We start from the raw sequence: 27,483 nt of genomic DNA, 5'->3' as shown, positions 1-27,483 counted from the left end.
ACTAAGTTGCCTTACTTCAGTCAAAGTAATGAAATAACTAACTGCAGTCTGATTTTTATTGTTAATGTGTTTCACTCTATTGAGCAGTGAATGTAAATAAAAGAGTGAATGTAAGTATTTAACCCTACTGGAAGGTTAAATACCCTCCTCTAAATACTAAACCCTCCAGTAGATAAGTATTTACTTACTGGAGGGTGTTTTATTCATGCTGCAGAGCCACAGCTAACAGCTAGCTCCTCACTTCAGCGGCTCTGATGGAGCCTTTGACGCTCAGCGTTGCTGTTGCTCCTCCAACAGTTTGGACTGAACCATTGTTCTAATAATGGTAAGGCGGACCTAAAAATAAATTCTTATTTTTTTATTAGATTAGTGACAAATTTAGTTTGTTCGGTGTTTCTTTTGCCTTTTCATATTGATATTGTTTAAGTGCAAACAGTTATTCAAATTTTTTTTTTTGAGGGGGTGGGGGGCAATTCTAGACTTTTCAGAGATTGTGAGGTCTGGACACCTTCGACCCCCTGGGATTTTACCCCCGTGGCAAAAACATAGACTTCATTTGATTTGCATTGTGCAAAATGATATATGAGCCCATTAAATATTAGATTCTTGATTAATATGGGTTGTTCCTATACTGTAGTACAGTGTGATCTTGTTCACTATGCCCCTTTTATAACTTTGAGGCCCTGCCCTTGCAAAGGTCTTGGCACGGCCCTGGTAAGGTTTACTGAAACATTGCAGATTTGGTTCCCAATACAAAGATAGACCACTGAGACTCTTATGGGACGACATACAAAATATATTTTCAGTCTAAATCAGAATTTATTATAGGTACTTTATGTTTGTTCAGCTTTATTTGACAGTCGGTAAAGAGATATCACCATGTTTTGGATAAGATTATTATGCAGCAAACTAAAACATTGAGTCTTCCTGTGGCCTGAGGCTGTATGGAACATTCAGCTATAAAATTTGAGAAGCATAAAAAAATGGCAGTAAATATATCATAAAAGTGATATACAAAATGAAAATATTTGTAGAAGTTTTCAAATGCAGTAGTTTACATAATTGCAATAACTGACAGTCTATTCAAAACCTCAAGCTTGATAAAAATTATGCCAAAGCTATTTTATACTTCAGTAAATTTTTAAATATACTTCAGTGAAGCTGACAACTAATATAGCATTTTACACAAATGAAACAATGGCACAAACCTTGCACAATTTCAAGCAATTAATCTATACAACATCCTTAATCACTATGAAAATTAAATGCTTTCACACTTTAGAAATGTTTTCTTAATACTTTGGAGAATAAATGATATTGTGAGGTAGAAGGTCCCATTTGTCATATGTTGTGCGAGGACTGAGCCAATCAGGTCCAAGAGGAGGATCATTCAGAGCCATCAGGCGGCCCAACCAGAAGCATTCATGTTTCAAATAATCCTCCACATCCTGAGAGGTCTTACATTGGTCTAGTGGTGTGAGGTCCTACGGTGAAGAGGTACAAAAACATAACACAAACAATAATCACATTATTCCAAATAAACATTACATTTACCCAGAATTACAAGCTGCAGGGTGTCCTTTTGTAGATTATCATAAGAATATTTTTAGTAAAACAAACCTTTAAATCTTGTTGTTTCTCACTGTAGATCGCGAGTTGCAAATTCTGAATAGTTAACTGTCTATACTCCTTAACCTGTAACAAGTGTAATATTGAATTAGTAGCAATACAAATTACTTGGATGTAATATTAAGATTTTTGATCCAGTACCTTTGAATTGGCTATATCACTTCTTGCCGTATTCAGTTCAAATACACGATCTAGGTGATTAATCTTTTCTGTCATTTTAGTCCTTGCGTCGTCAAACACTTTCTGGTTCCATTCATTACAAACAACAACAGAGACAAATAAAATTATATTTTAAAAGTTTAAAAGTTCAGAAAGAACTTTTATAATAAATAAAAATGAACTACAAATTTATTTGATTTGATCAATAAATACAATACAATTTACCTGCATCAGATGTCTGATTTTAGATGAGTTCCCATCGCCTCCCTTTGATTTCAGACTAGATTTGATTTTTGGCCATTTCTGTCTCAAGTTGTCATATAATTCTATTATCCTTGGTTGACTAACTGGATTGTTAAGGTTGATGGCTTTTCCTGTTTTGATTGAAGAAGCAACATCTCCTGCCACTCTGTACATCAGAATAACAATCTTTAAATTTAAGTACCTGAAACATTAGTAAGTCAGTCAGTGTGTACTCAAAGGTACAAAAACTATGTACATGTGTACTCTACCTGTCGTACAATGATTCCAGCTCTTCATCTTTGTCAGATACAGCCTTCCTATTAACAAAAATACATAATGTAAATGAAAACATGCTGTTTTTTCAAAAAATTGTTTTATTTTATGACAGATACCTGTTCAATTGTAGTATAAACCTTGCTTTGAAGTTTTGAGTTGTTAAAAGTAACTTTTCCAGTAACTTACATTTTTGAAATGTGTATTGTATTATGAGAAAAAGCCCAAACAGATTTCAGATTTATAGATCATGTTTATGTCAACAAATCTACAACAAGTGATGCCTTGGTAAATGTATGTCCAAATAATCACCTGAAAAATCAGTTTGTTTCTCTGTGTACATCGCAATGCAGTGACATCCAACAGCACTAAAACAGACCTTCAGTATTTTGTTTGACAGTTCAAAACTCAGGGTTGTTCCTGAACATCCCAAACAAGTTTATCTCCATCTGAGGCGGAAACAATGTTGAAATTTCAACACAATGAGAGTCCAGAAGGACAATGATCGCAAAAATACATCAAAACTGTTTTAACAGGTGAAGCAGGCTTCAATTTAGGAGCTTTGCTATAATAAGCCATGTCCCACCAGTTCTCATATATAAGTGGACAAATATGGCCACATTGTCTGAAGCTTGATAACATTTAATAAGAGTATACATGTGTGTATATATATGTGTATATATGTGTGTTTGCGTGTGTGTGGGGCGTGTTGGGGTGTGTGTGGGTGAATGTGCATGTGTTCTATTTTCAACACTACAAAAAATGTACAGTTCACAAAAATCATTAAAGCATATGATTTGATTTGTCCATGCACATTGGATAAAAAGTATGAGAATTGCATTTTGTGTTGTATGAAACAATATATAGTTGTTAAATTTGTTTTAGTAGAAGATTTCGTCACATAGATTTTATTTATTTTTCTGTTAGTGTAAAAGTTGACTTTAATGAAAGTATAAAACATGTATATACCTTGTTTTTTCAAGTTCTTCATTCATTTTATTCATCCTGTAAAAATACACATTTATTTAAAAAAACAAATAGAATAGAAAAAGATTATGTATTTAGTAAATCAAATTTATGCTGAATTGAAATACTGGTGAGGGCTACACAACTTTTTTCAGAGAGACAGACCATTCTATGTAAATAGTGTTGGAGAGAGAATGTCCTCACGTTGGACTTGGTAAAAAGTATTCAAGCCTCTACCTGAAGAAAAAGTTACCATACAGATGAAAAACGGGTTGCATGTACCTCACCTTTTTTCAAGTGATTTGAGTTCCTTCTCCGCTTGGGCTACTGCATTGCTTTAAAACAAATTTCAAAGAATAAAACAATAAATATACAGTTATTTAGTATATCAAACAAAGTCAGAAGTACTGGCCTCTATAAAACAGTGGATTTCTGATTGTCTCACACTTGTGCAAAAGTCACACACTTTTAGTGTAGACATCTAGCATGTGGCAAACTTATTGTCTGATAAAAACTTCTATGGATTGGTATGTAATTACTTCAGATTCTTCTGTTTGCTGGATGGGGACCCTTGTTTCTATTGACACCGACATATGTGGAGTTAGGATACATGTAAATTAGTACAAATAGAACATCTGGTTTGACTTGCAGAAAATATGTAATAAAATGGATAAAGATATCAAACTTTAGGCATTTCAGGACATAGCATAAAATCTGAGTAAAACTAAATAACATCATTCCAAAAGATATTTGGGCAAAGAGAGAGAGAAAGACAGAGAGACACAGAGACAGACAGATAGATATGACAAAGCCTATGGGTCTATGAGCTATAAGAGGGACACATGTCCAGACCAACAATATAATAGGACATTACACAACATTTGCAGATATTTTATTATTGTGGGATTTCTTTTTTTAAACTATCACTTCTACGGAGGAGCTAACAAAAACTATATTACTCATTTCAGTGGCTTTTCGCTCAGAAAGGCTTTTTTCTGGACACAAGATTAACAAAGCTGTAACTATTCATAGGCTGAATCTGGCGAACATTCAATGCTTCTTAAAACTTACTTTCATCATCTGCCTCTGATAATTTGTAGAATCATCACAGAGATCTTTTCAATTAATATTTTCTTCAGTTTAATGAAACTGTTACAATTAATAAAATTTAAGTAAGCCATGCAGTTACCTTATCTTACGGAGATCATGTTGAACGGATTCAGTCATGGCAATTCTTTAAAAAGAATCACATGAATATCAAACAGCATTTATTACATTTTATTGTATTTATTAATCAGTGATGCTAATACTATTAAAGAATTTTTAAAAGGGATTTTCAAACTTTGTGTCAATAATTATGACCTTATCTCCTGGCAGTGACTTTCATCAGTCAAAGAGACTCCTAACCTAAAAAATTAATATTGTTTGTAATAAATTACATGAGCTATACTCATAAAATCAACAGCCCGCATTCAAAGGAAATCTACTATTAGATGGTTAAATTTTAGGTTCTTTGTCATGTAATATATCCCAAAGGTTTAGAGACAAATTGATATTTTAGCAATTTGAACAACTGATATCTAATGTAAACTGTCGACATAGAGAATTATTTCAGAAATGTGTGTATTATTCTTAATCCTTTTCTCTTAAGGTGGAGGGATTTTATGTAAAATTGACTTTTTTAAAACTTTACACCATGTTATAATGTTACTCCCATATCAAAAATATACCTTGAATACTTTGATTCTTTTGTGCTGTTTTTTTCCAGATTTCTCTGTGCTTCTTTTCTCTCCTTCTGAGTCAAGCTGTGAAAACAAAAATAGAAAAGAAAAAGAAAATATTAATAAACTTCATAGTATCACTGAATTAATCCAGCAAATGTCAATTGACAAATTTTGGCCTCAGGTACATGCCAAATCAGTACTGATGGAGAATCATAATAATATATGGCTTAAATTGTATCAACCTGTGGTTTAAAAGACAAATTATTACCTTAAGTCTTTCTGGAGGCTTTGAGGATCAAAACTCAAACATCAAAGAAATGTTAGTTCCAATATATATATTTTTTTTATTTATATTTTTATTCAAAAAAAGTACAATGTAAGGTACATAAAAATACGGTAACATGAATTAAATTTGCTTTATCTTTTAACAACCCGACCCCACCCACCCACATTCAACAGAAGAGAAAGAAAGAAAAAAAAAAGAAAAGAAAATGACGGGGAGCATTACGTGTCGACAATACAACAATTTGTCATCATCAATTATATATATAAATATTCATACATACATATATATACATACATACACATCTTAGGGCTCTATAGGCTTATGGAGGTGATTCTATATTTTTAAGATTTTTAAAGTATTCCATCATAGGGTCCCACACCCTGTGAAATTGTCTTGTTGAGCCTCTAATAAAGTATTTAATTTTTTCTAATTTCAAGAGAGACATTAAATCAGTGAGCCAAACCGAGACTTTAGGTGGTTCAGAGGATTTCCAGAGTAAGACTATAAGTCTACGGGCTACCAAGGAAGCAAAGGCGAACGCATTCATTTGATCAGTAGATAGCATGTGCTCCTCAAACAATACTCCAAAGATGGCCAATCCTGCAAACGGTTTGATTTTGGTATTAAATGCTTCATTCAATGTTTTACAGATGGATGACCAAAATTCGGTTAATTTCGGGCAATTCCAAAACATATGGGTCATATTTGCTGGGGCAGAATGGCACCGCTCACATCTGTCATCAATGTCCTTATAAATTCTTGAGAGTTTAGATTTGGTATAGTAAGTTCTATGGAGGATTTTTAACTGTATAAGGCTAAGCCGTGCACAGGACGATGTTCCATTGATTCTTTCCAGAGCACGTTCCCAGAAATGTTCAGAAATAACAGAACCAAGTTCTTCAGACCATGCAATTCTAAGCTCATCTAGTGTTGTTTCCTGAAGAGATGTTATTATATTTGAGATGTTTGCAATGTGCCTCCTGAGATACAAAGGGTTACGCAAAATCCTCTCAAGCCCCGAGTCTGCTGGAGAGGCAGGAAATACTGGACTTTGACTTTGAATAAAATGACGGACCTGGAAATATCTAAAAAGATCAGTTTTTTGTAATTGGAATTTGGCCGACAGGTCAGTGAAGTTGGCAAAAACACCGTCTATATAAAAATGGTCACAAGTTTCCAAACCATTCCTCCTCCATAAAGCGAAGGTGTGATCCATCCTGGCAGCCGGGAAAAGGTGATTATTACAAATAGGGCTATATAAAGAAAATTCTTTTAAATTAAAGTGTTGTCTGAATTGTATCCATATCCTAAGAGAGGAGGATACTACAGGATTATGGTTGAATTTAAAGGGTGAAAGTGGTAATCCAGTAGTAACCAAAGCAGAAAGAGAGGAAGAGGTGCAGGAGTTTGCTTCAATCCTACACCAATCCAGCTGCGGGCTTTGATACCAATATATAATTTTTTGGATATTAGATGCCCAGTAATAGTTTCTCATATTAGGTAAAGCCAGACCGCCTTTATCTCTGGGCCTTTCTAGAAACTCTCTGCGAACTCTAGCATTTTTATTTGCCCAGAGAAAAGAGGAGAACAATTTATTTAAAGACTGGAAAAAAGACTTAGGCAGAAATATTGGGAGACACTGAAACAAATACAAAAAGCGGGGTAATACATTCATTTTTATACTGTTAATTCTGCCCGGAAGAGATAAGTAGAGACAGGACCATCTCTGAAAATCAGCCTCCAATTTAAGCAAGAGAGGTTTGAAATTCTTTCCATAGAGATCAGAGAACGTACGGGTGATGTATATGCCTAAATATTTAAATCCGGACTTTGATATATGAAAAGGGAGCGCATTGTCTGGTAGCTGAAGGGCTAGGTAGTTAATTGGAAAGCATTCACTTTTAGAGAAGTTTAATTTGTAACCTGAAAAACTTCCAAAGTCATTAAGAATATTGACAATAGTAGGAATACATGACACTGGGTCAGAAGTATACAAAAGTAAATCATCGGCATATAAAGAAATTTTATATTCGGTATCAAACCTACGAATACCGAAAAAATTAGGGGTTGTCCTTAATTTTATTGATAAAGGCTCAATAGCTAATGCAAATAAAAGTGGGCTTAGAGGACAACCCTGGCATGTGCCCCTTGAGAGAGAAAATAAATGGGAAGATATCTTATTTGTAAGAACAGATGCTTTGGGTGATGTATATAACAAGCGTATCCAGGTTATAAAATTTAAACCAAAGCCAAATTTTCCAGTACAGTAAACAAATAATTAAATTCCACTCGGTCAAATGCTTTTTCCGCGTCCAGAGAGGCAACTACTTCAGGAATCTCCCCAGACGCAGGGGAATAAATGATATTTAAAAGTTTGCGAATATTTGTAAAAGACTGACGACCCTTTATAAAACCAGTTTGTTCTGTTGAGACGATGTTGGGTACAACATTCTCTAGCCTTGATGCTAGCAGTTTTGCTAAAACTTTGACATCAACATTGAGCAAAGATATAGGTCGATATGAGCCGCAATCATTTGGGTCTTTGCCTGGCTTTAAAAGAAGTGAAATGGAAGCCTCTGTTAGGGTTTGTGGTAAATGGTTCTGATTAAAGGAATGATTAAACATTTCAAGTAGCAGGGGAGCAAGTTGAAGAGAAAATTTTTTATAAAACTCAACGGTATAACCGTCAGGTCCAGGTGATTTGCCATTCTGCATTTTATGAATGGAATCAATAATCTCTTGTAGCTTTATGGCTTCCTCAAGGCTGTCTTTGGCTTGCGTATCTACTTGTGGTATATCAATATTATCTAAAAAGCTAATCATTTTGGATTTGTCTTGCAGGGAACAAGATGTGTATAGTCTGGAATAAAAATCCTTAAAGGTGTTGTTTATCTCTATTGGATCTACAGTGAAAGATTGTGGAGTATTACATATCTGAGGTATTAGATGGGACGCTGTTTTACATTTAAGCTGATAGGCCAAGAGACGGCCTGCCTTATCCCCATGTTCATAATATTGTCCTTTTAACCAAAATTGGTGTTTTTCAGTTATTTCTGTTGACAATAGGTCATATTGGGTCATCAATGTTACCCTTTCTTTATATAACTCAGGTGTTGGAGTGGTAGAATATTGTTGGTCAATTTGTTTTAATGATACTAAAAGATCGTTTGCTTTTTGCTTTCTTTCCTTACTCCGTGAGATAGAATAAGAAATTATCTTCCCTCTTATAACTACTTTAAGTGTTTCCCACAATATGGATGGGGATATGGAATCAGATCTGTTAAAATATATAAACTCATCTATTTCTTTACGAATAAATTCACAGAAATGACTGTCTGATAGTAAAGAAGTGTCTAATCTCCAAACTCTTGGTTGTGTGACATTTTGAGAGAACAAAATATCCAGGGAGACCGGCGCATGGTCGGATTCAACAATAGGATTGTATTCAATTCTCTTTGTAAAAGGGAGAAGTGTCTTGTCAATGAAGAAAAAATCGATACGACTGTATGTGTGGTGAACATGTGAAAAATAGGAGAATTCTTTTTTGTTAGGATTAAAGAACCTCCATGGGTCAACCCAACCTGCCTTATCAGCAAACTCACCGAGGGCAAGAGACATTTTAGAGCGAGTTAAGTTTCTAGGGCTAGAGCGGTCCATAATTGGGTCCATGACCGTGTTGAAGTCCCCCGATAGAATAAGACTATGTCTATTTAAGTCTGGGAAAAGAGAAGTGAGTTTATGTATAAAGCCCACATCATCCCAGTTTGGGGCATAAATACTAGCTAGAATTACAGGAGAGTTAAACAGCGACCCAGCTACCATCACAAATCGTCCCTGGGGGTCAGAGATGACCCGAGATGGCGTAAATAATATTTTTTTGTGGATCAGGATGGCCGCCCCTCGTGCCTTATTATTAAAGTTAGAGTGAAAACTCTGTCCAATCCAATTCCTCTTAAGCCTGATTTGGTCCGCTATTTTCAAATGAGTTTCCTGTAAAAATATTATTTCTGCATTCAGTCTCTTTAAGTGAGAAAAAATCTTTGCTCTCTTGTTAGGCCCATTCATCCCTCTCACATTCCAGGTAATGAAACGTGTTGGTGTTACACCTATATCTGCCCTAACACTATCAATGTTGTGCGACATATGACATCTTCAAAAATGAAAAGCAGGCTGAGCACCTCCACATATCTGCCAGCAATAAACAAAGACAGCCCAAACAATACAAGACAGCAGAACGAGGTCTCCGTCCAAAGAAAAGGAAAAAAAAAAACAACCAAAAAACAAAAAAACCCACCCTTCCTAAAAATAAATCTCCCTTTAACCCCAAACTGAACATATCCTATGCCTGTCCTCAAAACATGGGCAGACTGCAGGTTCTCTTCTAACTCCTGAACCTTCCGATACACACTCTTCTCTTAACTTGTGAAGAGCCTATGATCTTTTATCAGGGATGGCTTATATTAGTTGAAACCTTTCCGGTATTAAAATTAAAGTAAAGGCATAACGTTAAACATACCGTTAATTTACATTCAGTTATGTTAAGTATATAGGTAAAAGAGAAAGAAAAAGAAAACATCCAAAATTCTCAAAAACATTTAGGTTACCCAAAATAGACTTTGGCGAAAGTTCACATACGTGTCAGAGCGTCTTCCAAGCGGTAAGATGGTGTCCACACAACAGGTACACACGACCCGACTAATCCATGTCAGTCCTCTTCTCCAACCACCAGCTGGTTGCAGTAAGCTCGTGCTTCTTTCGGAGTATTGAAGTCGAGGGATTTTCCATTATGGAAGACTCGTAGGATAGCTGGGTAACACCTGAGTGAAGTTGGCCCCCCCACCTTCTTCAAATTAGACAAAATTGGTGTCAATCAACTCGGCTACGTTTGTGCTGGTTTGTGCAGCAAAAATTTTCATTTGTGCCGCTATCATTTTAAAGATATTAAGAAATGTTTTAGAGGTCATCAAAGGTCAACCAGCCCTCTTAATATCTTTAAAATGATAGCTGCACAAATGAAAATCTTTGCTGCACAAACCAGCACAAATGTAGCCGAGTTGATTGACATCCATTTCGTCTGATTTGAAGAAGGTGGGGGGGCTGGTTGACCTTTTGACCTTTACCCTTTCCTTAATATCTTCAAAACCGAAGCAGCACAAACAAAAATCTTTGCTGCACAAACATAGCCGAGTTGATTGACACCCATTTTGTCTGATTTGAAGAAGGTGGGGGGCTGGTTGACCTTTGATGACCTCTAAAAACATTTCTTTATATCTTTAAAATGATAGCGGCACAAACGAAAATTTTTGCTGCACAAACCAGCACAAACGTAGCCGAGTTGATTGACACCAATTGTTCAGTGTTGATTGATTGTCTTCAGTTTAAGATAAGTTTAGTTTAGAATGTTCCAACATGCACAGTTGTGGCAAAGTTAATAATTTGTCTCTTACAAATGCTGTCCACAGATGAGCATACCCGATCATCAGTACAAACCAGAGTTCGGTAAAAACAAGTCAGACTCGACTTTGTGCCAGTTTTTGGAACACAAATTTCCACTCCGCTCCATTGCTGTACAATAATTCTAAAATAATGTTATGTTTTTTGTTCTTTTCATTCAACATAATAGACTTCCAACACTCCAGTCGATTCAGTAATATGTCATGGTCAACAGTGTCAAAAGCTGCACTGAGGTCCAACAGAACCAGCACTGTGGTTCTCCCACAGTCCGTATTTATATGGATGTCATTGAACACTTTTACGAGGGCGGTCTCTGTGCTGTGGTGAGCACGAAAACCAGACTGGAAGGAGTCAAAGAGGTTGGTTATAGTTAGGAAGCTAGTTAATTGTTTACACACAGCTTTTTCAATAACTTTGCTGATGAATGGGAGGTCAGAGGTCGGCCTGTAATTCTGCATTAGTGATTTGTCCAGATTGTTCTTTTTTATAAGTGGTTTGATTACTGCTGTTTTCAAAGCCTGGGGGAAAACGCCTGATGAGAGCGATGAGTTTACTATTTGGATCAGATCAGCAGCAATAACAGGCAGGACTTTCTTAAAGAAATGTGTGGGTAAAACATCCAGACAGCAGGAACTGGAGCTTAGTTGACTTATAATTTCCTGTAGGGTTTTATAATTAAGTAGTTGGAATTGGGTCATTTTTCCTGTATTTGTTTTGTTTGGGCACAGCATTGGTACTGACTTTATAGTGGATGTACAGATTAATCCTCTGATTTTTTGAATTTTCTCTGAAAAGAAGCTGGAAAACTGGTCGCAGGTGGCAATATATTGGAATTCAGGCGGTAATGTCACAGGAGGGTTTGTGATTCTGTCAACTGTTGCAAATAAAGCTCGAGCATTGTTAATGTTTTTGTTTATGACATCTGCAAAGAAAGCCTCTCTTGCATGTTTTAGTGTTAAATGATAGTTACGTAGTCTTTCCTTATATATGTCACAATGAACGTGGAGTTGAGTTTTACGCCATTTTCGTTCTGCCCTACGGCAGAGTTGTCTTGCAGATCTAACTGTTTGTGCATTTCTCCATGGAGATTTCTTTTTACCAGACACAACCTTCATTTTAATTGGGGCAATGGAATCAATAATATCTGAGACTTTAGACTGAAAATCATTTACCAACTTATCTACGTCATTACAGCTTAAGGGTGAGGAAGAAGAGTAGATTTGTTTAAAAGTTTCTGCTGTGTTTTCAGTGAGAGAACGTTTTGTGATGGTTGCTGTTTGTCCAAGTGGGTTAAAAGATAAAGAACTTTCAAAGATAACAGCGAAGTGATCCGACAGGGTGACATCAGTTACAGAGACATTGGAAATATTCACACCCTTACTGATAACCAGGTCCAGTGTGTGTCCTTGAGTGTGTGTTGCTTGTTTGACATGTTGTGTTAGACCAAAAGTCTCTAAAATATTAGCGAGCTTTTTTGTCCCTCTGTCTTGGGGGTTGTCAACATGAATGTTGAAATCACCAACAATTATTAAACAACCATAATCAATACATATGAGAGATAGAAGCTCATTCAAGTCAGTAAAGAAATTTTCCACAAAAGTTGGAGTTTTGTATAGAGTTACAGTCAAAGTTCGTTTGTGGCCTTTAACCTCAATTCCAAGATACTCAAAAGAGGTGAAATGACCCAAAGAGATTTTACTACAATTTATGGTATTCTTAAATATTGAAGCCACGCCTCCTCCTTTTTTGTGTTTTCTATTCTCACTGAAGAAATTGTAGTTAGGAGGCGCAGATTCAATTAGTACGATCGGTTCATTATTGTCATTCAACCATGTTTCTGTCAGAAACATAACATCGATATTATGCTCAGTGATGAAATCATTAATTAATAGAGCTTTAGCACAGAGAGATCTTGTATTTAAAAGAGCTAGTTTAAGTGACTTGGAGGCCAAGAAATCTTCAGTCTGAGGTTTCTTTAGGCAGGGGATCAGTCTGATGTTTGAATTAAAACAGCTGTATTTTATGTTTCTGTTTCTTGTAAATTTTCTTGTAGTGATCCGGACAGGTAATGTCCTGTTCTGCAGTGCCGGGGGGCCAGACACATTCTGGAGCAAGAAGGGTGTATAGATAAAGTCTGGACCCCGGCCTCAGACCTCAGAAACGCAGAGTGATGGATCCTCTGGGACGTTAGAGTCAGGTGGCTTAAATGAAGTGAGGTCTGCTACGTGAGCGCTAAGGAGCGACGTCCCAAGTACAACCTGTTGATTCATTCCATCTGTAAATTTAAGAAACTCCGGTCCAGAAGACATTTCTCCATGTGTATCTTGTGAATCCTGTGAATGAGTGGGTGAGCAGAGAGGGAGGGAAGAAGGAGGAAGGGAACCAGTCGCTCCATCTCCAGTCGATGTTATATCAGCTGTTTTTGAAACTGTTTGTTCAAAAACAGTTGAACAAACAGTTCAACTGTTTGTTCAACTGTTGAACAACTGTTGAACGGTTTCTTCCTAGTCAGAAATCCTTGAGCCTGTTCTTCTGAAGCGATGATCACGTTGCTGTCCTTGTTGATAAAGTGAAAAAGATTTGCAGTGAGCAGCTTTATCCCATGTTTATTAAGATTGCGTCCGCTTCTTCCAAAGAGGTGAAAGCGCTGCCAATAGATCCAGAGGTTATCGATGAAGGTCACTGAGCTGGCAGAGCAGCTTTTAATCAGCCATTTGTTTATCATGTCCAGCCTGGAGTGTTTTTCGTCTCCCCATTGAGGTGATGGAATTGGACCACTGAGAAATAACTTCATTTTTAACTTTCCCATAGTGTTCAGTAGAATATTAAAGTCCTTTTTCAGAATCTCAGATTTCTGCTTTGCCACATCGTTGGCTCCAACATGCACAACTAAGGACTCAATATCTGGCTGATCAGAGGTCAGCGAAAGAACTTTACGAGTTAAATCAGATACAGTGTCACCAGGAAAATAAATCACTCTCGTTTTCTTGGGATTGCAAACATGACTGATTCCATTTACTTCCTCATCTCCAACAATAAGCACTCTTGGCATACCTTTCGTTTTCATGGTAGCCACTTTGTCCTTTGGAGCTTTGGGGGATGTATGTGTTGGTCTTGCCTCATTATTGATGTTTGAAAGCGAGGTTTCACTCAGAGGCTCAGGCTGGAGTACAGAAAATCTGTTTTTCAGTGGGATTCCCACAGAGTCAGAATGTTTTGAGGCTCGGGCTGGTCGCTCTGTCCTTGGGAGCGGGGTCGGTGGAACCGTTTTGGTTGCAGCTGCTTGTTTGTTTTTTTTGGTGGAGCAGTTGTTGAGGTTCAAGGTGGGTTTCGGCTCAGAGCCGGCCACGCTGATTCGTCCAGGTGAGGGGTTCTCCCTGTCAGTCGCCTCATCTGATCTGCGGTGTGAGACTTTTGCTTCGGCTTGGCACCCAGAGCGTTCCAGGATGAGCTGCTTGATACAAGGCGTACAACCTCTCCGTTGATTTGAGGAAGAGTTGTCTGATTTCCACAGTTAGTGTTGATTTCAAAGTTCACCTCCAGCTGTTTGATCTTCATTTCTATAGACTGAAGTCGTTGTATAATACTGCTAATGTCCTTGGGGTCGGCCGGAGGCATTTTGTCCTGGTTCAACTTGGAGATGAAGAAAAGTAAGGTAAAAATAAAAGTAAGAAAATCCCCCAGTCCTTAGGTTTGTAGTAATCCAGTTATGATGTTGAAAATGTGAATATAACTATAAAAACTGTCACTTTAAAAATAACTCAGGCAAAGTTATCAGTAAAGACGAGAGAGAGCAGGACAAGCTGTTCCTCCTTCAGCTGCCAGCGCAAAAAGAGTCCAGGTCGTTGTCGTCTCTGATGAGGCCCACCACCATTGTGTCGTCCGCGAACTTCACGATGTGATTGGTGGCGAACCTGGGGGCACAGTCGTGTGTCGTCAGAGTGAACAGCAGAGGGCTCAGGACGCAACCCTGAGGGGAGCCTGTGCTGAGGGTGATGACATCGGAGGTGTGTTGTCCGATCCAGACTGACTGAGGTGACTGTTGTCATAAAGTGTCATTTGGTAAATCATGACACTTTTAATACAAAGTTGACATTATTCAAAATGTCTTTGTTACGACAAGTTGACATTAACCAAGAAATCATGAACTGACATAAATTTGTTATAAAAGTATTACTGATTTAACTTTAGCTTTAATAACATATAGCTGCATAATTCTTAAAGTCAACAGTCATAAATATTCATGAAGACTTACTCATGTTGATGACAGGTGTTATGTCATGTTTATAACGGTGTCATGACAGTCTTATTCACAACCCGTCAAATAAAGTGTTACCAAAAGATGTGACAAAAAGGGAGTGTTAAAAAGCTGAACGGAGATGGAAAAGTCTGAACTCAAAGTTCCCTGTGACATCTGTAAAGTCTGCTTTTACATATATGACACACAACTGAAGAAACCAGGGCAATCCTTCATTTCTGTAATCATTAAACCAATGATAATCCTTGTGCTTCATTTGGTACTGTTGACAAATGAACAAATCCTCCTGTGACAAAACTCCACTCTACCAGAAACTGAATGAAGTTGTCAGTGAACTCGAAGGCTAGTCAATCAATCAATCAATCAATCAAATGTTATTTGTATAGCACATTTCAGCAGGAAGGCATTTCAAAGTGCTTTACATCATATCAAACACAGAAACACAATGCAACATAGAATCAACAATCAAAACACGACATGCGACACAGCAGCTGCAGGACTGTTTCGACAGGACAAACTGGGATGTTTTTGAACATCAGGACCTGGAGGTTTTTACAGACAGTGTACTGTGCTATATCAAGAACTGTATTGACACTGTAGCTGTGGATAAACGCATCCGGGTCTTCCCAAACCAGAAGCCCTGGATGACTCAGGAGATCCAGCGACTGCTAAAGACCAGGAATACCGCCTTCAGGTCTGGGGACAGGACCGTCTACAGTACAGCCCAAGCTAACTTGAAGAGCGGCATCAGAATGGCTAAGTCTGACTACAGGAGGAGGATAGAGGGCTACCTTGACAGCAACAACAGCAGGCAGGTGTGGCAGGGAATCCAGCATCTCACCAACTACAGGACCAACCTCGCAGCTGCGGAAGGCGACGCCACGCTGGCAGAGGAGCTGAACCTCTTCTTTGCCCGCTTTGAGGTGAAGCCAACAGAGGCAGCCACACTACACCAAGCGGCCCACAACACCACACCCCTCGTTGTAGAGGAGCACGAGGCGAGGCGCACACTGCGGGCTGTCAACCCAAGGAAGGCTGCTGGACCTGATGGCGTCCCTGGACGTGTCCTGAAAGACTGCGCCGATCAGCTGGCTGGAGTCTTCACCAGGATCTTCAAACAGTCCCTAGCCCTGTCTACAGTCCCATCCTGCCTGAAATCTTCCACCATAGTCCCCGTACCCAAGAAACCTCACATCTCCTGCCTCAACGACTACCGGCCAGTGGCACTAACCCCTGTGGTGACGAAGTGTTTTGAAAAACTGGTCCAGGGTCACATCACAGCACTTCTCCCTCCCGGCTTTGATCACCACCAGTTCGCCTACAGAGCCAACAGATCCACAGAGGACACTGTGATCACGGCCCTCCATGCTGCTCTGTCACATCTGGAGCAGCAGGGGAGCTATGTGCGGATGCTCTTTGTAGACTACAGCTCTGCTTTTAATACCATCCTCCCTCACAGACTGGTGGACAAATTGGGGGACCTGGGCCTCCCTCACACCACCTGCATGTGGATTCTGAGCTTACTGACCAACCGACAGCAGAGAGTTAGGGTGGGGAAACATACATCCACTGCCCTCAGCCTTAGTACTGGCTCTCCACAGGGTTGTGTGCTGAGCCCCCTGCTCTATTGTCTGTACACATACGACTGCACCTCTGCCCACCACAGCAACACCATCATCAAGTTTGCTGATGACACCACAGTGGTGGGGCTCATCTCAGGAGGCGACGAGTCCAACTACAGGGGTGAGGTGGAGCGGTTGTTGCAGTGGTGCAGGGAGAACAATCTGCTCCTCAACAACTCAAAGACAAAAGAACTCATAATAGATTACAGGAGGAATAAAACGGACATTACACCACTAACCATTGGGGGAAAATGTGTGGAGAGGGTAGCTGATTTCCGTTTCCTGGGGGTCCACATTGAGCAGGGCCTCACATGGAACATGAACACCTTCGAGCTGATAAAAAAGGCCCAGCAAAGACTGCACTTCCTGAGGGTTCTCAGGAGGAACAGCATCAAGGAGAAGCTGCTGGTGTCCTTCTACAAGTGCTCCATAGAGAGCATACTGACCTACTGTATCTGCGTATGGTATAACAGCAGCACTACGGCTCAAAGGAAAGATCTCCAAAGGGTTGTGAATGCAGCCCAAAAAATCATTGGCTGCCCTCTCCCCTCACTGGAGGACCTGCACAGCGACCGCTGTCTAAGAAAAGCACAACACATCACAAAGGACACTTCTCACCCCGGACATTCTCTGTTCACACCGCTGCCTTCAGGCACCAGATACAGAGCAACCAGAACAAGAACCAACCGTCTCAGAGACAGTTTTTACCCGATAGCAATAACAAAACTAAATGCAATCAAAAACAACTGTTAATCATCATAAATGATGTATGTGAGAATGTGGCTGTTCTTACTTTTTTTTTTTTTGCCAGTTGTTTGTTGATTCTTGCGTTGTGTGTGAATTGTGAGACAGTTATTTTTTGTTTTTGGGCATGTGCACCGACTGATGGCACCCTTTGAATTGTCATTGTCACAAGGACAACGACAATAAAGATTTATCTTATCTTATCTTATCTTATCTTAAGTGGAGTGCCTTTAAACAAATTCTTTATCAAAATGGAATTTGATTTGTTCTCCCTGTGCATGTGTGGATTCTCTCTGGGTACTCCAGCTTCCTCCCACAGTCAAAAAACATATTAGGTTGATTGGTTTCTCTTAATTCTCCTTAGTGTCCAGTCTGTCTCTATGTTGCCCTGGCGACCTGTCCAGGCTGTACCCTGCCTCACACCCGTTGACCGCTGGAGAGCTGCACCAGCTCTCCTCGCTACCCCACGAGGGATAAGCATGTTGGATGATGAATGGTTTTTAAAAGTACAAACAGATCTTTATTTACCTCATCCCAAGCTGGTGATGGTGTTGAAAGTCTTTCATCTGATTAATGCTAAGAAAAACAAAAACAAAACTATTATTATTATAATTAGACGATCCACTCATTAAATGTGAGATGTGTTTGAGATGACAGGCTTATAATTACACAAATGCTGAGACGAAATGGCAACTTGAGTTTGAATAATTTTTTTTTTAAAATAAAGTATTATTATTATTTATTTGTTTATCTTATTAATTAAATTAGAAAATTATTTGCAGGATTAGCTCTGATTATCCAGGTTTATTTAAAGAAGCATTGTAGGTGGTGATGGCTGCAGGCAGAAAGGTTCTGCTGTAGCAGTATGTGTAGCTGCAGATTTGAAAAAGCCTCTGCTGTTTTACTGCTCTCTTGGGAAGAGGAGGGTTATCAATTATGTTGTTCAGTTCATGAAACATCCTTCTCTGCACAATCATATCCAGAATCTCCAGTTTTTTAATCAGCCTTTTCAACTTTCACTGGTTGACTATGAGACAAATGATCTGTAATCCTTAGAAACTAGTGTGAGTTCTTTTAGTTTTAGAACAAGTCAGTCTCAGTCCCTTCAACTGTCATTTTAATTGACTTCTAGATACAGGCAAGTAACACAGGATCAGTATCTGCGTTTTTAGTTAGAGACGATGCAAAAGCAGCAGAATTACTGGAAGATAACATTTGAAGAGTGACAGAAAACTAATTTATCAAAAATAATTGCTAAGATTTTAGTTCTCTAAATGTTGATGTGGATACAATATTTTAGCATAAAAACTTAATCTATGTACATTACCATTGGGTGAGGGATTTTACGTTTTCTTGCACATTTTTCAAAGCAGCTCTGTGGAGAAATAAAAATGAAAAAGATGTCAGAAAGTGAGAATGATCTTGATAGATTTTTCAAAAATCTATCAAGATTTTCCACTAACATGATGGACATTGTTAGTTTCACTTTACCCCATGCCTTCATATTCCTTTTGTTCAATGTCTTCAAGGGTCGTAATTCTTTAAAACAAACAAATGTTAGTCTAAGATAACTGAATCTCATGAAATTAATTATTATAAAAAGGGAATCTTTTATTCTGTTGAATCTCGACTATCCTGATTTCTTAACTCTGTCAGGTTCAAAGCCTAAACATTTGATCATTAAATATGTAAAATGCCTGTTTTATACTAATGACAGAAAGCAATATTATTGCTCACCTTGCATTGTGATTCTGTTGTCCCCTTACTGTTATGATGAGCTGCTTCAAATATATTTGATACTCATTGTATTAGTATCAAAGCAGCACTCACCACCCTGATGAATTTGCGTTCTGGCACATCTTAGCCTCTGTCTCACCCCAACCCTGAATGTTCATCAACTTGCCCACTGCAAAATGGAGGTTCTGAACATCCAGCATCTATAATGCAGTGTGTTTGCTCACATCTGGACAATAACTCTAGAATGCTGTTTGCAGGCTTCAGTTCTGAATTTAATAATGTCCAATAATGTTTAATAATCCACTTTAAGTTAATCACCACATTGATAAAGCCTCAATCTGTAGCTGACTATAGGACTTTCTGACTAGCAGGTTCCATCATTTTTAATTAGACCATCACAGCTTCTTAACCATAATTATAAATACTGGTGAACCACAAGGCTGTGTAATGAGTCACTATTGCTGTGAACGTGATTTATTGTATTTTTTTACCTTTGGTGGATCAAGAAAATTTGTAGTTAGACTGAGGTAAACAAATTGAGCTGAAAAAAAATTTGAATGTAGACATACTGTATTTTAAAAAGTTTCAGATGTTGTTTTAACTCTACCTTTGATTCAGTTTCTTATGTTCATCTTCCTTTTTTGTCAGAGCAGATCTGTTGGTGAACAAAGACAGAAAAAAAAGTTTGTACTGTTTAAAAAATTACAGGCTGAGCAAGACAGTGGGTCTTCTGGATTAATCTTGTAGAATATTTTACAGATCATCTGCATTGCATATTATTGATGTTCTCCTACTACAGTATATGGAAGCACCATGTTATTAAACTTCTGGACTCTTCAGGGATTTCCAGCTACATGGACCATGTTGAAACAACAAGTAACTCTGATGCCCTGTACAAGCTGTTTACTTATGTTTATCCAGTGTCAAGTTCGCTTTATCAACCACCTGACATGTGACAGCTCCATTTGTGCTTTATTACCTTGATTTTTGAAGTTGTGCTTCCATCTCATGAACTCTGTAAAAGCAGTGGACATGTTCATCAGAATGTGTTCAATGTAACCACACAATGTTTCAAGAAAATAGGAAGAATAGACAAATGGCAAACTCTTGAAAAGTCCTGTTTTAAGATTCTTTTTCAAAGTAGAGACCATTCAATTTTAAAGACAAATTGTTTATTTAACAACATTCACAACAACTCATTTTCTCAGCATGCAAGACGGTAGAGCACAACACAATTTTAGTTTTCTTACGTTTCCTTGTTGTTTTTTTCATTGCTTTTGCGTTTAGACAGTAGAACAGAGAAACATAAATAAATGACCATCAACTCCATGTGATGGTCATTTATTTACCATCACATGGATGGTAAATAAGATCTTCCTACAGGTGTTATTAAGGTATCATAGCAACAAAGTGTCAAAAAACTACCTTTGCACCAAAGCTTCTGTCTCTGCTGTTGCAGATCTGTAAAGTAAAATACAAACAATGAAAACCAGCTCACATTGCATGAATGAATGAATGAATAAATGAATGAATGAATGAATGAATGTATTTACTTCATCAATTGAAGCTGTACATCCTTCTCTTTTATTCTGTTTAAAAGCATCAGAGTTATTTATCTTAAGGTGTGTCATCAGCTCATAGTCATTGAAAAAGAAAAGTTAATTTTATGTTTTAAATCACTGGATGTAACATACATTCGTTTGAGATCTTCAGTTTCCTTTTCTTTGTCTTTTAGAGATCTGTGGAGTAAAATGAGCAGTTCACCCTGAATCAATGCAAAACCATCAACTGAACAAACACTGGCCACAGTCTGATGAGACAATCAGTCTCATTGATTATTTCTGCTGATTTAATCATGTGGATGTTCAATAGTAAATTGAACATCCACATGTTCAATCCACATGTTCAATTTACATGTGCATATCAGCTAGCCAATACATGGTATTGGCTAGCTGATATCTGAGCACGTTTGGCCTTCATTTACAGTTGGCAGTAACTATAGAATACATTATCTTAAAATTTAAATTAGGTAATTACTTACCTCAGTTTTTGCTTTTCTTGAGCAACTTCCTTCTCTTGGATCCTACAAAAATTATAAGTTTTCTTTAGTTTCAACAAACCAAAACATTTTTTACTCTGGCTGGTTGTTCTGTCAAAGTTTAAAGAGTTAGTTAAAAGGTGAATCTGTTTTTATTTTCCATTTTAATAAAAGCCACATCTTTACAAATGATATACTAAATAAGATGTTGCAAGTAGAAAACACCAGAAAATAAATATGATTAGTCATTTGAACTTAAATCTTCCATTAAATAAAATCAGTGGGTCAAAATTACGATGGGTCCATTTTGTTTTATAACCCTTTCATACATGAATTTTGATCCTTTACGTCAGAATTTTTTTCCAAAGTGTTTTTGATTTTCTAAAGGCAACATTTTTTCTTTTTACAAAGATTTTTAGTGGCTTTTAGATAGCCGTCCACTGCATGATCACTATACATGAAAGGGATAGTCATTGACTCACTATGTTGTCCTGATGTTACTTGGAACCTCAATTTAATCTCAGTTTTTGTTGTGGGCCTCATGCTGGATATTTTAGTCCCTTGTCTGTGTAAATATATGTGTAATCTCTCAGATTGATCAAAAAACATTTCTGATGATCTTTCAGGGTTTTGGGAAATATATTGTGGACTGAAGAGAAACAAGTGGAACATTTTAGGAATGTTTGTAGGTTTTTACATCTCAACTAAATCTGATCTAGAATTTCAGAAACTGACCATCAGACCAGCAGACAAACAATATGATGCTTTGCTGCTTCAGGGACTGGATGACTTTCTGTGACTGATGAAATCATAAATTCTGCTCTTTAGCAGATATTTCTGACAAAGAATAGCCATCACTTCATGACCTATTGAGCAATATTTTTGAATTATTAAATGAATAATATGTTGTATTTACATGTAATACAATAGAAAACATATTGGGAAAAATATATTAGAATATATTTCAATATATTTCCAGTTGTATATTGGTAAATATAATTTCCTTTCCAAAGGGTTATCAGATATAAAAGAAGGGATGAGCTTTAAGAAATTCTGACATCTGATGAACTGAAATCTGTTATGAAAAAGGATTCTCAAATAAACCTGAAGGGTATTTAATGTAATATTTTACCATTTTAATCCACATGAATGAGTCGTTCCACAGTTCAAATGTTGTTTATCACCCACAGCATTTATTATTACCGTATCTTCCACTGGGCCTCCTGGTTCTCCTGCTGAACTGCCTGCTGGCGTAGGGAATCCTCTCGCTGGCTTAATACATCTTCCCGCTGGCTTAATAAATCTTCCCGCTGGCGTATGACGTCCTGTTGGCGAATTAAATCTTCCCGCTGACGTACTAAATCTTCCCGTTGGCGTATAACCTCCTTTTGGCTTCTGACCTCCTTTTGGCTTTGTATGAGCTTCTCATACATATTTATAAAACTCCTACGTGTTTAAAATTTGCAGTGAAAAACAGAATTCAGATTGTCAGAGTAAAAATTAGTCCGAATTTATATTAACTGCAACACATATTAAGGTATTTTTACATTAATCTGTTAATCCTAAATTGAGAACAGGTTCAGGTTTCTATAGCTCCATATATGCATAGCAGGTTTCAGTGTCTGGTGGAAACTTACTCAGGTGTAAATGGAGTGTGACTATCAAAGTCACAGTCAGCGTCTTTAGACCTGTTGCTCCTAAAAGACGCATCGCTATATCCAGATGAAGAACAGTCTGATCCTGGAGGGTCCCTAAATATGAAAGCATATTATTTACAGCCATATTGTTTTCTTTTATGAAATGTTGATTTTTTTTATTTTCATTTAACCATTTAAAACAAGATGAGATCAAGACCTCTTTCACAAAGGAGACAGATGGAAAACAATCACAAAACATATAAATAAAGTGCAAACAATTTGACAATAATTAGTTTCAAATGTGGAACTAATTATTACAGAAAAGATAAAAACAGAAATAGTTGAAAATTTAAAACATTGAACACTTTGAAGGACTTCCTCCTTCAGTTCTCAGTTTCAGTTCTCCAAAGAAAAGAGCATCACTAAGTAGGAACCAAGTCAATGAGACCCTTCTAAACCAGGAACGCGCTGATTTATCGACCAGTCGATTTATTGATGCTGATTTCTTTAATTTCTAAAACTTCTACGTGCTTAAAATTTGCAGGAGATTTGTGATCGGCCAATACTCACATGTGAAACCGATCTTATCTCCCGACTATATCTACCTTGGCAGAGGTTTAAAAATCAACCACTGTCTTCTTCTGCTCTGCGCTGAGAGCAGAAGAAGACATTGAGAGGTTTAACTGACAGACCGGCCCACCAGGTCGTTTCTGCACATTTGTGATTAATAATAGTCACCCTACTGTTGTCAACTCATCTACTTTCTTGCTATATGTAGCAACCTTTCAGACAAGAAAAAAATGGTATTGGCCAAAATTGGAATTGGCAGGTCAGGATTTTTAACGATTGGTGCATTAATCTGTGCAGTTTTACTCAGATAACTGAAACTAGACACTACCTCGAGAGTTTAACCCTGGGAGGTATTAGCTGAAGTTCTCTGAAAAGAATAAGAAAAAAAATCTGTAATTTTTTTTTTTTTGTTGCTCTGGATCAATGACGCTGAGTATTAAAGTCCTCTACCTTCTTTAGTTTTGGTCCAAAGCAGAGAGTAGAGATTCAAATGATTGAGTGTGAACAGCAGTAAATTACAGAATCATCTGTATAAATATGTAGAAGACATCTGACAAGTTTGTGATCAGATCAGAAATGTTGGTTATGGGGCGTGCCGTGGTGGCGTAGCGGTTAGAGCGACCCGTATTCGGAGGCCTTGAGTCCTCGACGTGGCCGTCGCGGGTTCGACTCCCGGACCCGACGACATTTGCCGCATGTCTTCCCCCCTCTCCTTCCCCGTTTCCTGTCAGCCTACTATCAAATAAGGGACACTAGAGCCCACAACAAGAACCCCTGGAGGGGTAAAAAAAAAGAAATGTTGGTTATTATGACTGGTGTTAACTTACACTCTGCCTGTTCGATCATCAGGAAGGTTAGAGCTGTCATCTTTGTGGCTCATGAATATGGAAGAGTCTGATTTTTCTGAGAGCCTAAACATGAAAACAAGATGTTATTTACAGTCATTTTCTTTTCTTACATACATAGTTCAAAAACTGTTTACAAAGAACTTGCTCTGTAAAAAAATGTTCTGCATATTCTGCTGTGTTTTTTCAAAAATGGTGGTTCTGACCTCATAATAAAAGCTTCTGCATATAGATCTATAACCCCTAGATCTACCTGCAGGACAGGCAGAGAAAGACTGAGGTGACTGACCACATTTTTCTGAGAAACGTCCATTTTCAATCAAACTTCATTTTTGAAACAAAACCAAAGTTACATTTACAAATATAAAGCAGAAAAATATAGGAGAAGAGGAAGAAAACAATTAAGAGTTGATAAAGAAACTCTGTTAAACTCTGTTTTCTTACTGGTCATATGTTTCACCATTTTGAAAGATTTTTTTGATTTGTTAAATATCATAGACTAAATCTATTTTGTCATTTAGTCTAATTTTTAAAAACACAACTTTATATTTACTGCCTTTTCACTAGAACCAATGTACCTACTCATCCACCTCATTTTTATAAAAAATATATATATTTTAATTCTTCAAGACCACTTTCAGGACTAAATAAAAAAAATGAGGCATAGAGAAACAACTCCAGAAATTTTAACTTATAAGGATGCAGTTATAGACTATTTACACAAATAACCATGTTTTTAGTTCATTTTTATTATTTATCTGTATTGTTGTGATTGTCTTTCATGTTGTAACACTCCCTGTGGGTCAGGGAGAAACTACATTTTCATTTTCTTCTGTTTTTGTATATTTGGCAGAATTAATAAATCTGGCTTGACCCAGGATGTACCAGAAGAGCCCAGAACAACATTTAAAGCTCTGCAGACCTCTCTGTGTCAGTTAAGGTCAAAGGTCATGAATCAATACTAAGAGAGAGAAAATGGCCTCCATGGGAGAGTTCCCCACTGCTGACCCAAAAGAACACAACGACTCGTCTCTCAGATTGATCCAAAAAACATTTCTGATGATCTTTCAGGGTTTTGGGAAATATATTGTGGACTGAAGAGAAACAAGTGGAACATTTTAGGAATGTTTATAGGTTTTTACATCTCAACTAAATCTGATCTAAAATTTCAGAAACTGACCATCAGACAAACAATATGATGCTTTGCTGCTTCAGGGACTGGATGACTTTCTGTGACTGATGAAATCATAAATTCTGCTCTTTAGCAGATATTTCTGACAAAGAATAGCCATCACTTCATGACCTTCAGATCAAGGTCACTTGGTTCTGCAGAAGGACAACGATCCTAAACACTCCAAGTTTAGGTTCTAATCAGAGCCTAAATGTATATTCCTTTAAAATTCCACTCAACACATGTTGAATAAAACATTTCAAACTGACTCAGTCACAAGATTTAGATCCAACTCACCTCTCAACACCTGACGGTCGCTCTGATCTAAATTCAATATTAAAATCTTTTGACCTGTCGCTCCGGAAGGACTGACTGCTGTAACCAGATTCTGCATCAGATTCATGTGTTGGTGATGAATATTCCCTATGAATAAAGATGATTTAGTGATTTTAGTGTTGAGTTCTGACAACAATAACATCCTGGACAGTTAAAGATGCTGATCTGACCTCTTGTTGCTGAAGTTCATATTCCTTGGATGGACTGCAGCCTTTCTCCTCGAGCCCTCCGCCATTCTGTTCAGTTCACAACAGCTGACCCACAGGTTCTACCTTCATCTGAAGAAGAAACACTCATTATTATCTAAATATTTATTATAATCATTATTAACATTGGCACTGTGTTAATATCAGCTGATGATCTGATTGGTTCTTATTCTCTGCTTCATATCAGTTAAATGTTGTCAAGAGGCAAAACAAGATGCTGCACCTTTACTAATAGTCCACTAGATGGAGCCATGCAGCTGAACTACAGCTGAACATCAGAAATCAATATTATACAAATTTTAAAATGCATTTAAACTAAGTTTTGTTCAATAAATGGATTGAACCCAAACAAAGTTAGCCAATGTTTAAAAATGTTTCTAAAGCAATTTTAAAATTAACATTGATTCAAATGAAATATATTATAGTCTCTGAAGGCATAAACAAAAATATATATTCACAGAATTACAATTTACCAAACTGCTTGATGATTCTGTTGGCTTTTGACTAAATGTAATAATTATTGCTTGTTTCATAACTGATGATTAAATTATATTTTAGTCATGTAAAGAACTTTGAAGTTTATGATGAACTTTGAACATCATAAAATTTCATAAAAATTTTAATGATTTTATATTTAAACTTTGTGAAAAAACAGTAATGGAGTTTTCATGCAATTTTTACAGAACAAATATTTACAAAAACAAAGTGTACATTAAGGAACAGCACATCAAAAACAAAATGCAAGATATACAGTTAAAGGTTAAACTTTATGAGGTAATGAAAGATCATTTTAATCAAGATAAAGGGAGATAAATTTAATCAAGATAAAGGGAGATTATACCAAGTAAATGCAGGAAAAAAATAATATGGAGTAAAAATATGTAATCTGTTTGTAGGATTCAATTAGAAAGTCCAGTTTTGATGGAAAATTAGTTATATTATGTTTGGAGTTTGGAAATTGTTTGTGAATAAAAAAATATATAAAAATGATAATGCTCAACATGTGTTCACATTCACAATTTTCTTTGATAGCAAAAAATATGATTAAGTTTAATGAGAATAATAATTTTAGCAGCACAGAAAAATAGACTCAGTCGTTCCAAAACTTTCTGGATATGTCACAACTAAAAAATAAGTGTGAAGTCAATTCTTGGATATTTTGTTGTTTTGTTTTTGTTACAAAACAAAAAGAACTGATGTTTGTGTTTGTTACATTTTTTGTTTGTTTTATTTCTTGAATGTGAGCATGGATAGAGGTTTTCTAAATTCATTTTGACTCAAGTGATTTTTTTTACAAGTTGAATTAACTCTTTGGGGACAGCCTGACTGATCTTGTTAAATTATCTGGAACAAGCAGGAAATCTAAAAACAAACCCTTACAACATACTGACAGTACAAAAAATGATTAACAATGTGATTATGTCTCTTTCAGACCAATTATTGAATAAAATAGATTAGAAAACGAATAAAAAAGGAACACCTTACCTTCAAATGAAGCTCACTTGGTAAAAACTGATCTGTTGCACAACTAAGAAGAAAAGGTGAGCACAATAAGGAAACTCTCAGCACCAGTGAGGGCTAGTTT

The 27,483-nt window shown here is 37.0% G+C and overlaps 1 protein-coding gene across 3 annotated transcripts; it reads right to left on the bottom strand.

Annotated features, from left to right (window-relative positions):
* Window positions 1-799: 799 nt before the first annotated feature.
* LOC102221002 (interaptin-like) lies at window positions 800-27,483 on the bottom strand. 3 transcript variants are annotated; one of them, XM_023337122.1, is made up of 24 exons: window positions 27,384-27,482; window positions 25,863-25,970; window positions 25,654-25,779; window positions 24,168-24,251; window positions 22,771-22,884; window positions 22,337-22,579; window positions 21,137-21,178; window positions 20,790-20,834; window positions 20,649-20,684; window positions 20,521-20,556; window positions 20,075-20,110; window positions 19,703-19,750; window positions 18,850-18,897; window positions 18,686-18,733; window positions 17,887-17,934; window positions 5,001-5,075; window positions 4,460-4,504; window positions 3,558-3,605; window positions 3,274-3,309; window positions 2,301-2,348; window positions 2,014-2,197; window positions 1,771-1,872; window positions 1,621-1,695; window positions 800-1,484 (listed from the first exon to the last, which is right to left on the bottom strand). In XM_023337122.1, exons 2-24 carry the CDS (start codon window positions 25,925-25,927, stop codon window positions 1,293-1,295), a joined length of 1,824 nt encoding a protein of 607 aa, XP_023192890.1. In that variant the 5' UTR covers window positions 25,928-25,970; window positions 27,384-27,482; the 3' UTR covers window positions 800-1,292. The 3 variants fall into 3 exon arrangements, 1 of the variants encoding a protein (XP_023192890.1); XR_002753067.1 differs by lacking the exons at window positions 800-1,484; window positions 1,621-1,695; window positions 1,771-1,872 and adding an exon at window positions 2,617-2,753 and having other exon boundaries at window positions 2,153-2,197; window positions 27,384-27,483; XR_002753068.1 differs by lacking the exons at window positions 800-1,484; window positions 1,621-1,695; window positions 1,771-1,872 and adding an exon at window positions 2,684-2,753 and having other exon boundaries at window positions 2,181-2,197; window positions 27,384-27,483.

Source organism: Xiphophorus maculatus, chromosome 7 (assembly GCF_002775205.1).
Source record: "Xiphophorus maculatus strain JP 163 A chromosome 7, X_maculatus-5.0-male, whole genome shotgun sequence".
Classification (NCBI taxonomy): domain Eukaryota; kingdom Metazoa; phylum Chordata; class Actinopteri; order Cyprinodontiformes; family Poeciliidae; genus Xiphophorus; species Xiphophorus maculatus.
Note: the sequence above shows the minus strand (reverse complement) of the source record. Positions and strands in the feature narration are given on the sequence as shown.

Bases quoted from the DNA above. Each gene is read 5' to 3' on its own strand.
- LOC102221002 (XM_023337122.1), bottom strand. From the start codon at position 25,927: ATGGCGGAGGGCTCGAGGAGAAAGGCTGCAGTCCATCCAAGGAATATG. The intron at 18,734-18,849 runs GTAAAGTGAAAC...ATTTCTCCACAG, and splicing joins AAGGAATATGAAGGCATGGG to AGCTGCTTTGAAAAATGTGC. The intron at 1,485-1,620 runs GTTTGTTTTACT...TCTTCACCGTAG, and splicing joins AGAAACAACAAGATTTAAAG to GACCTCACACCACTAGACCA.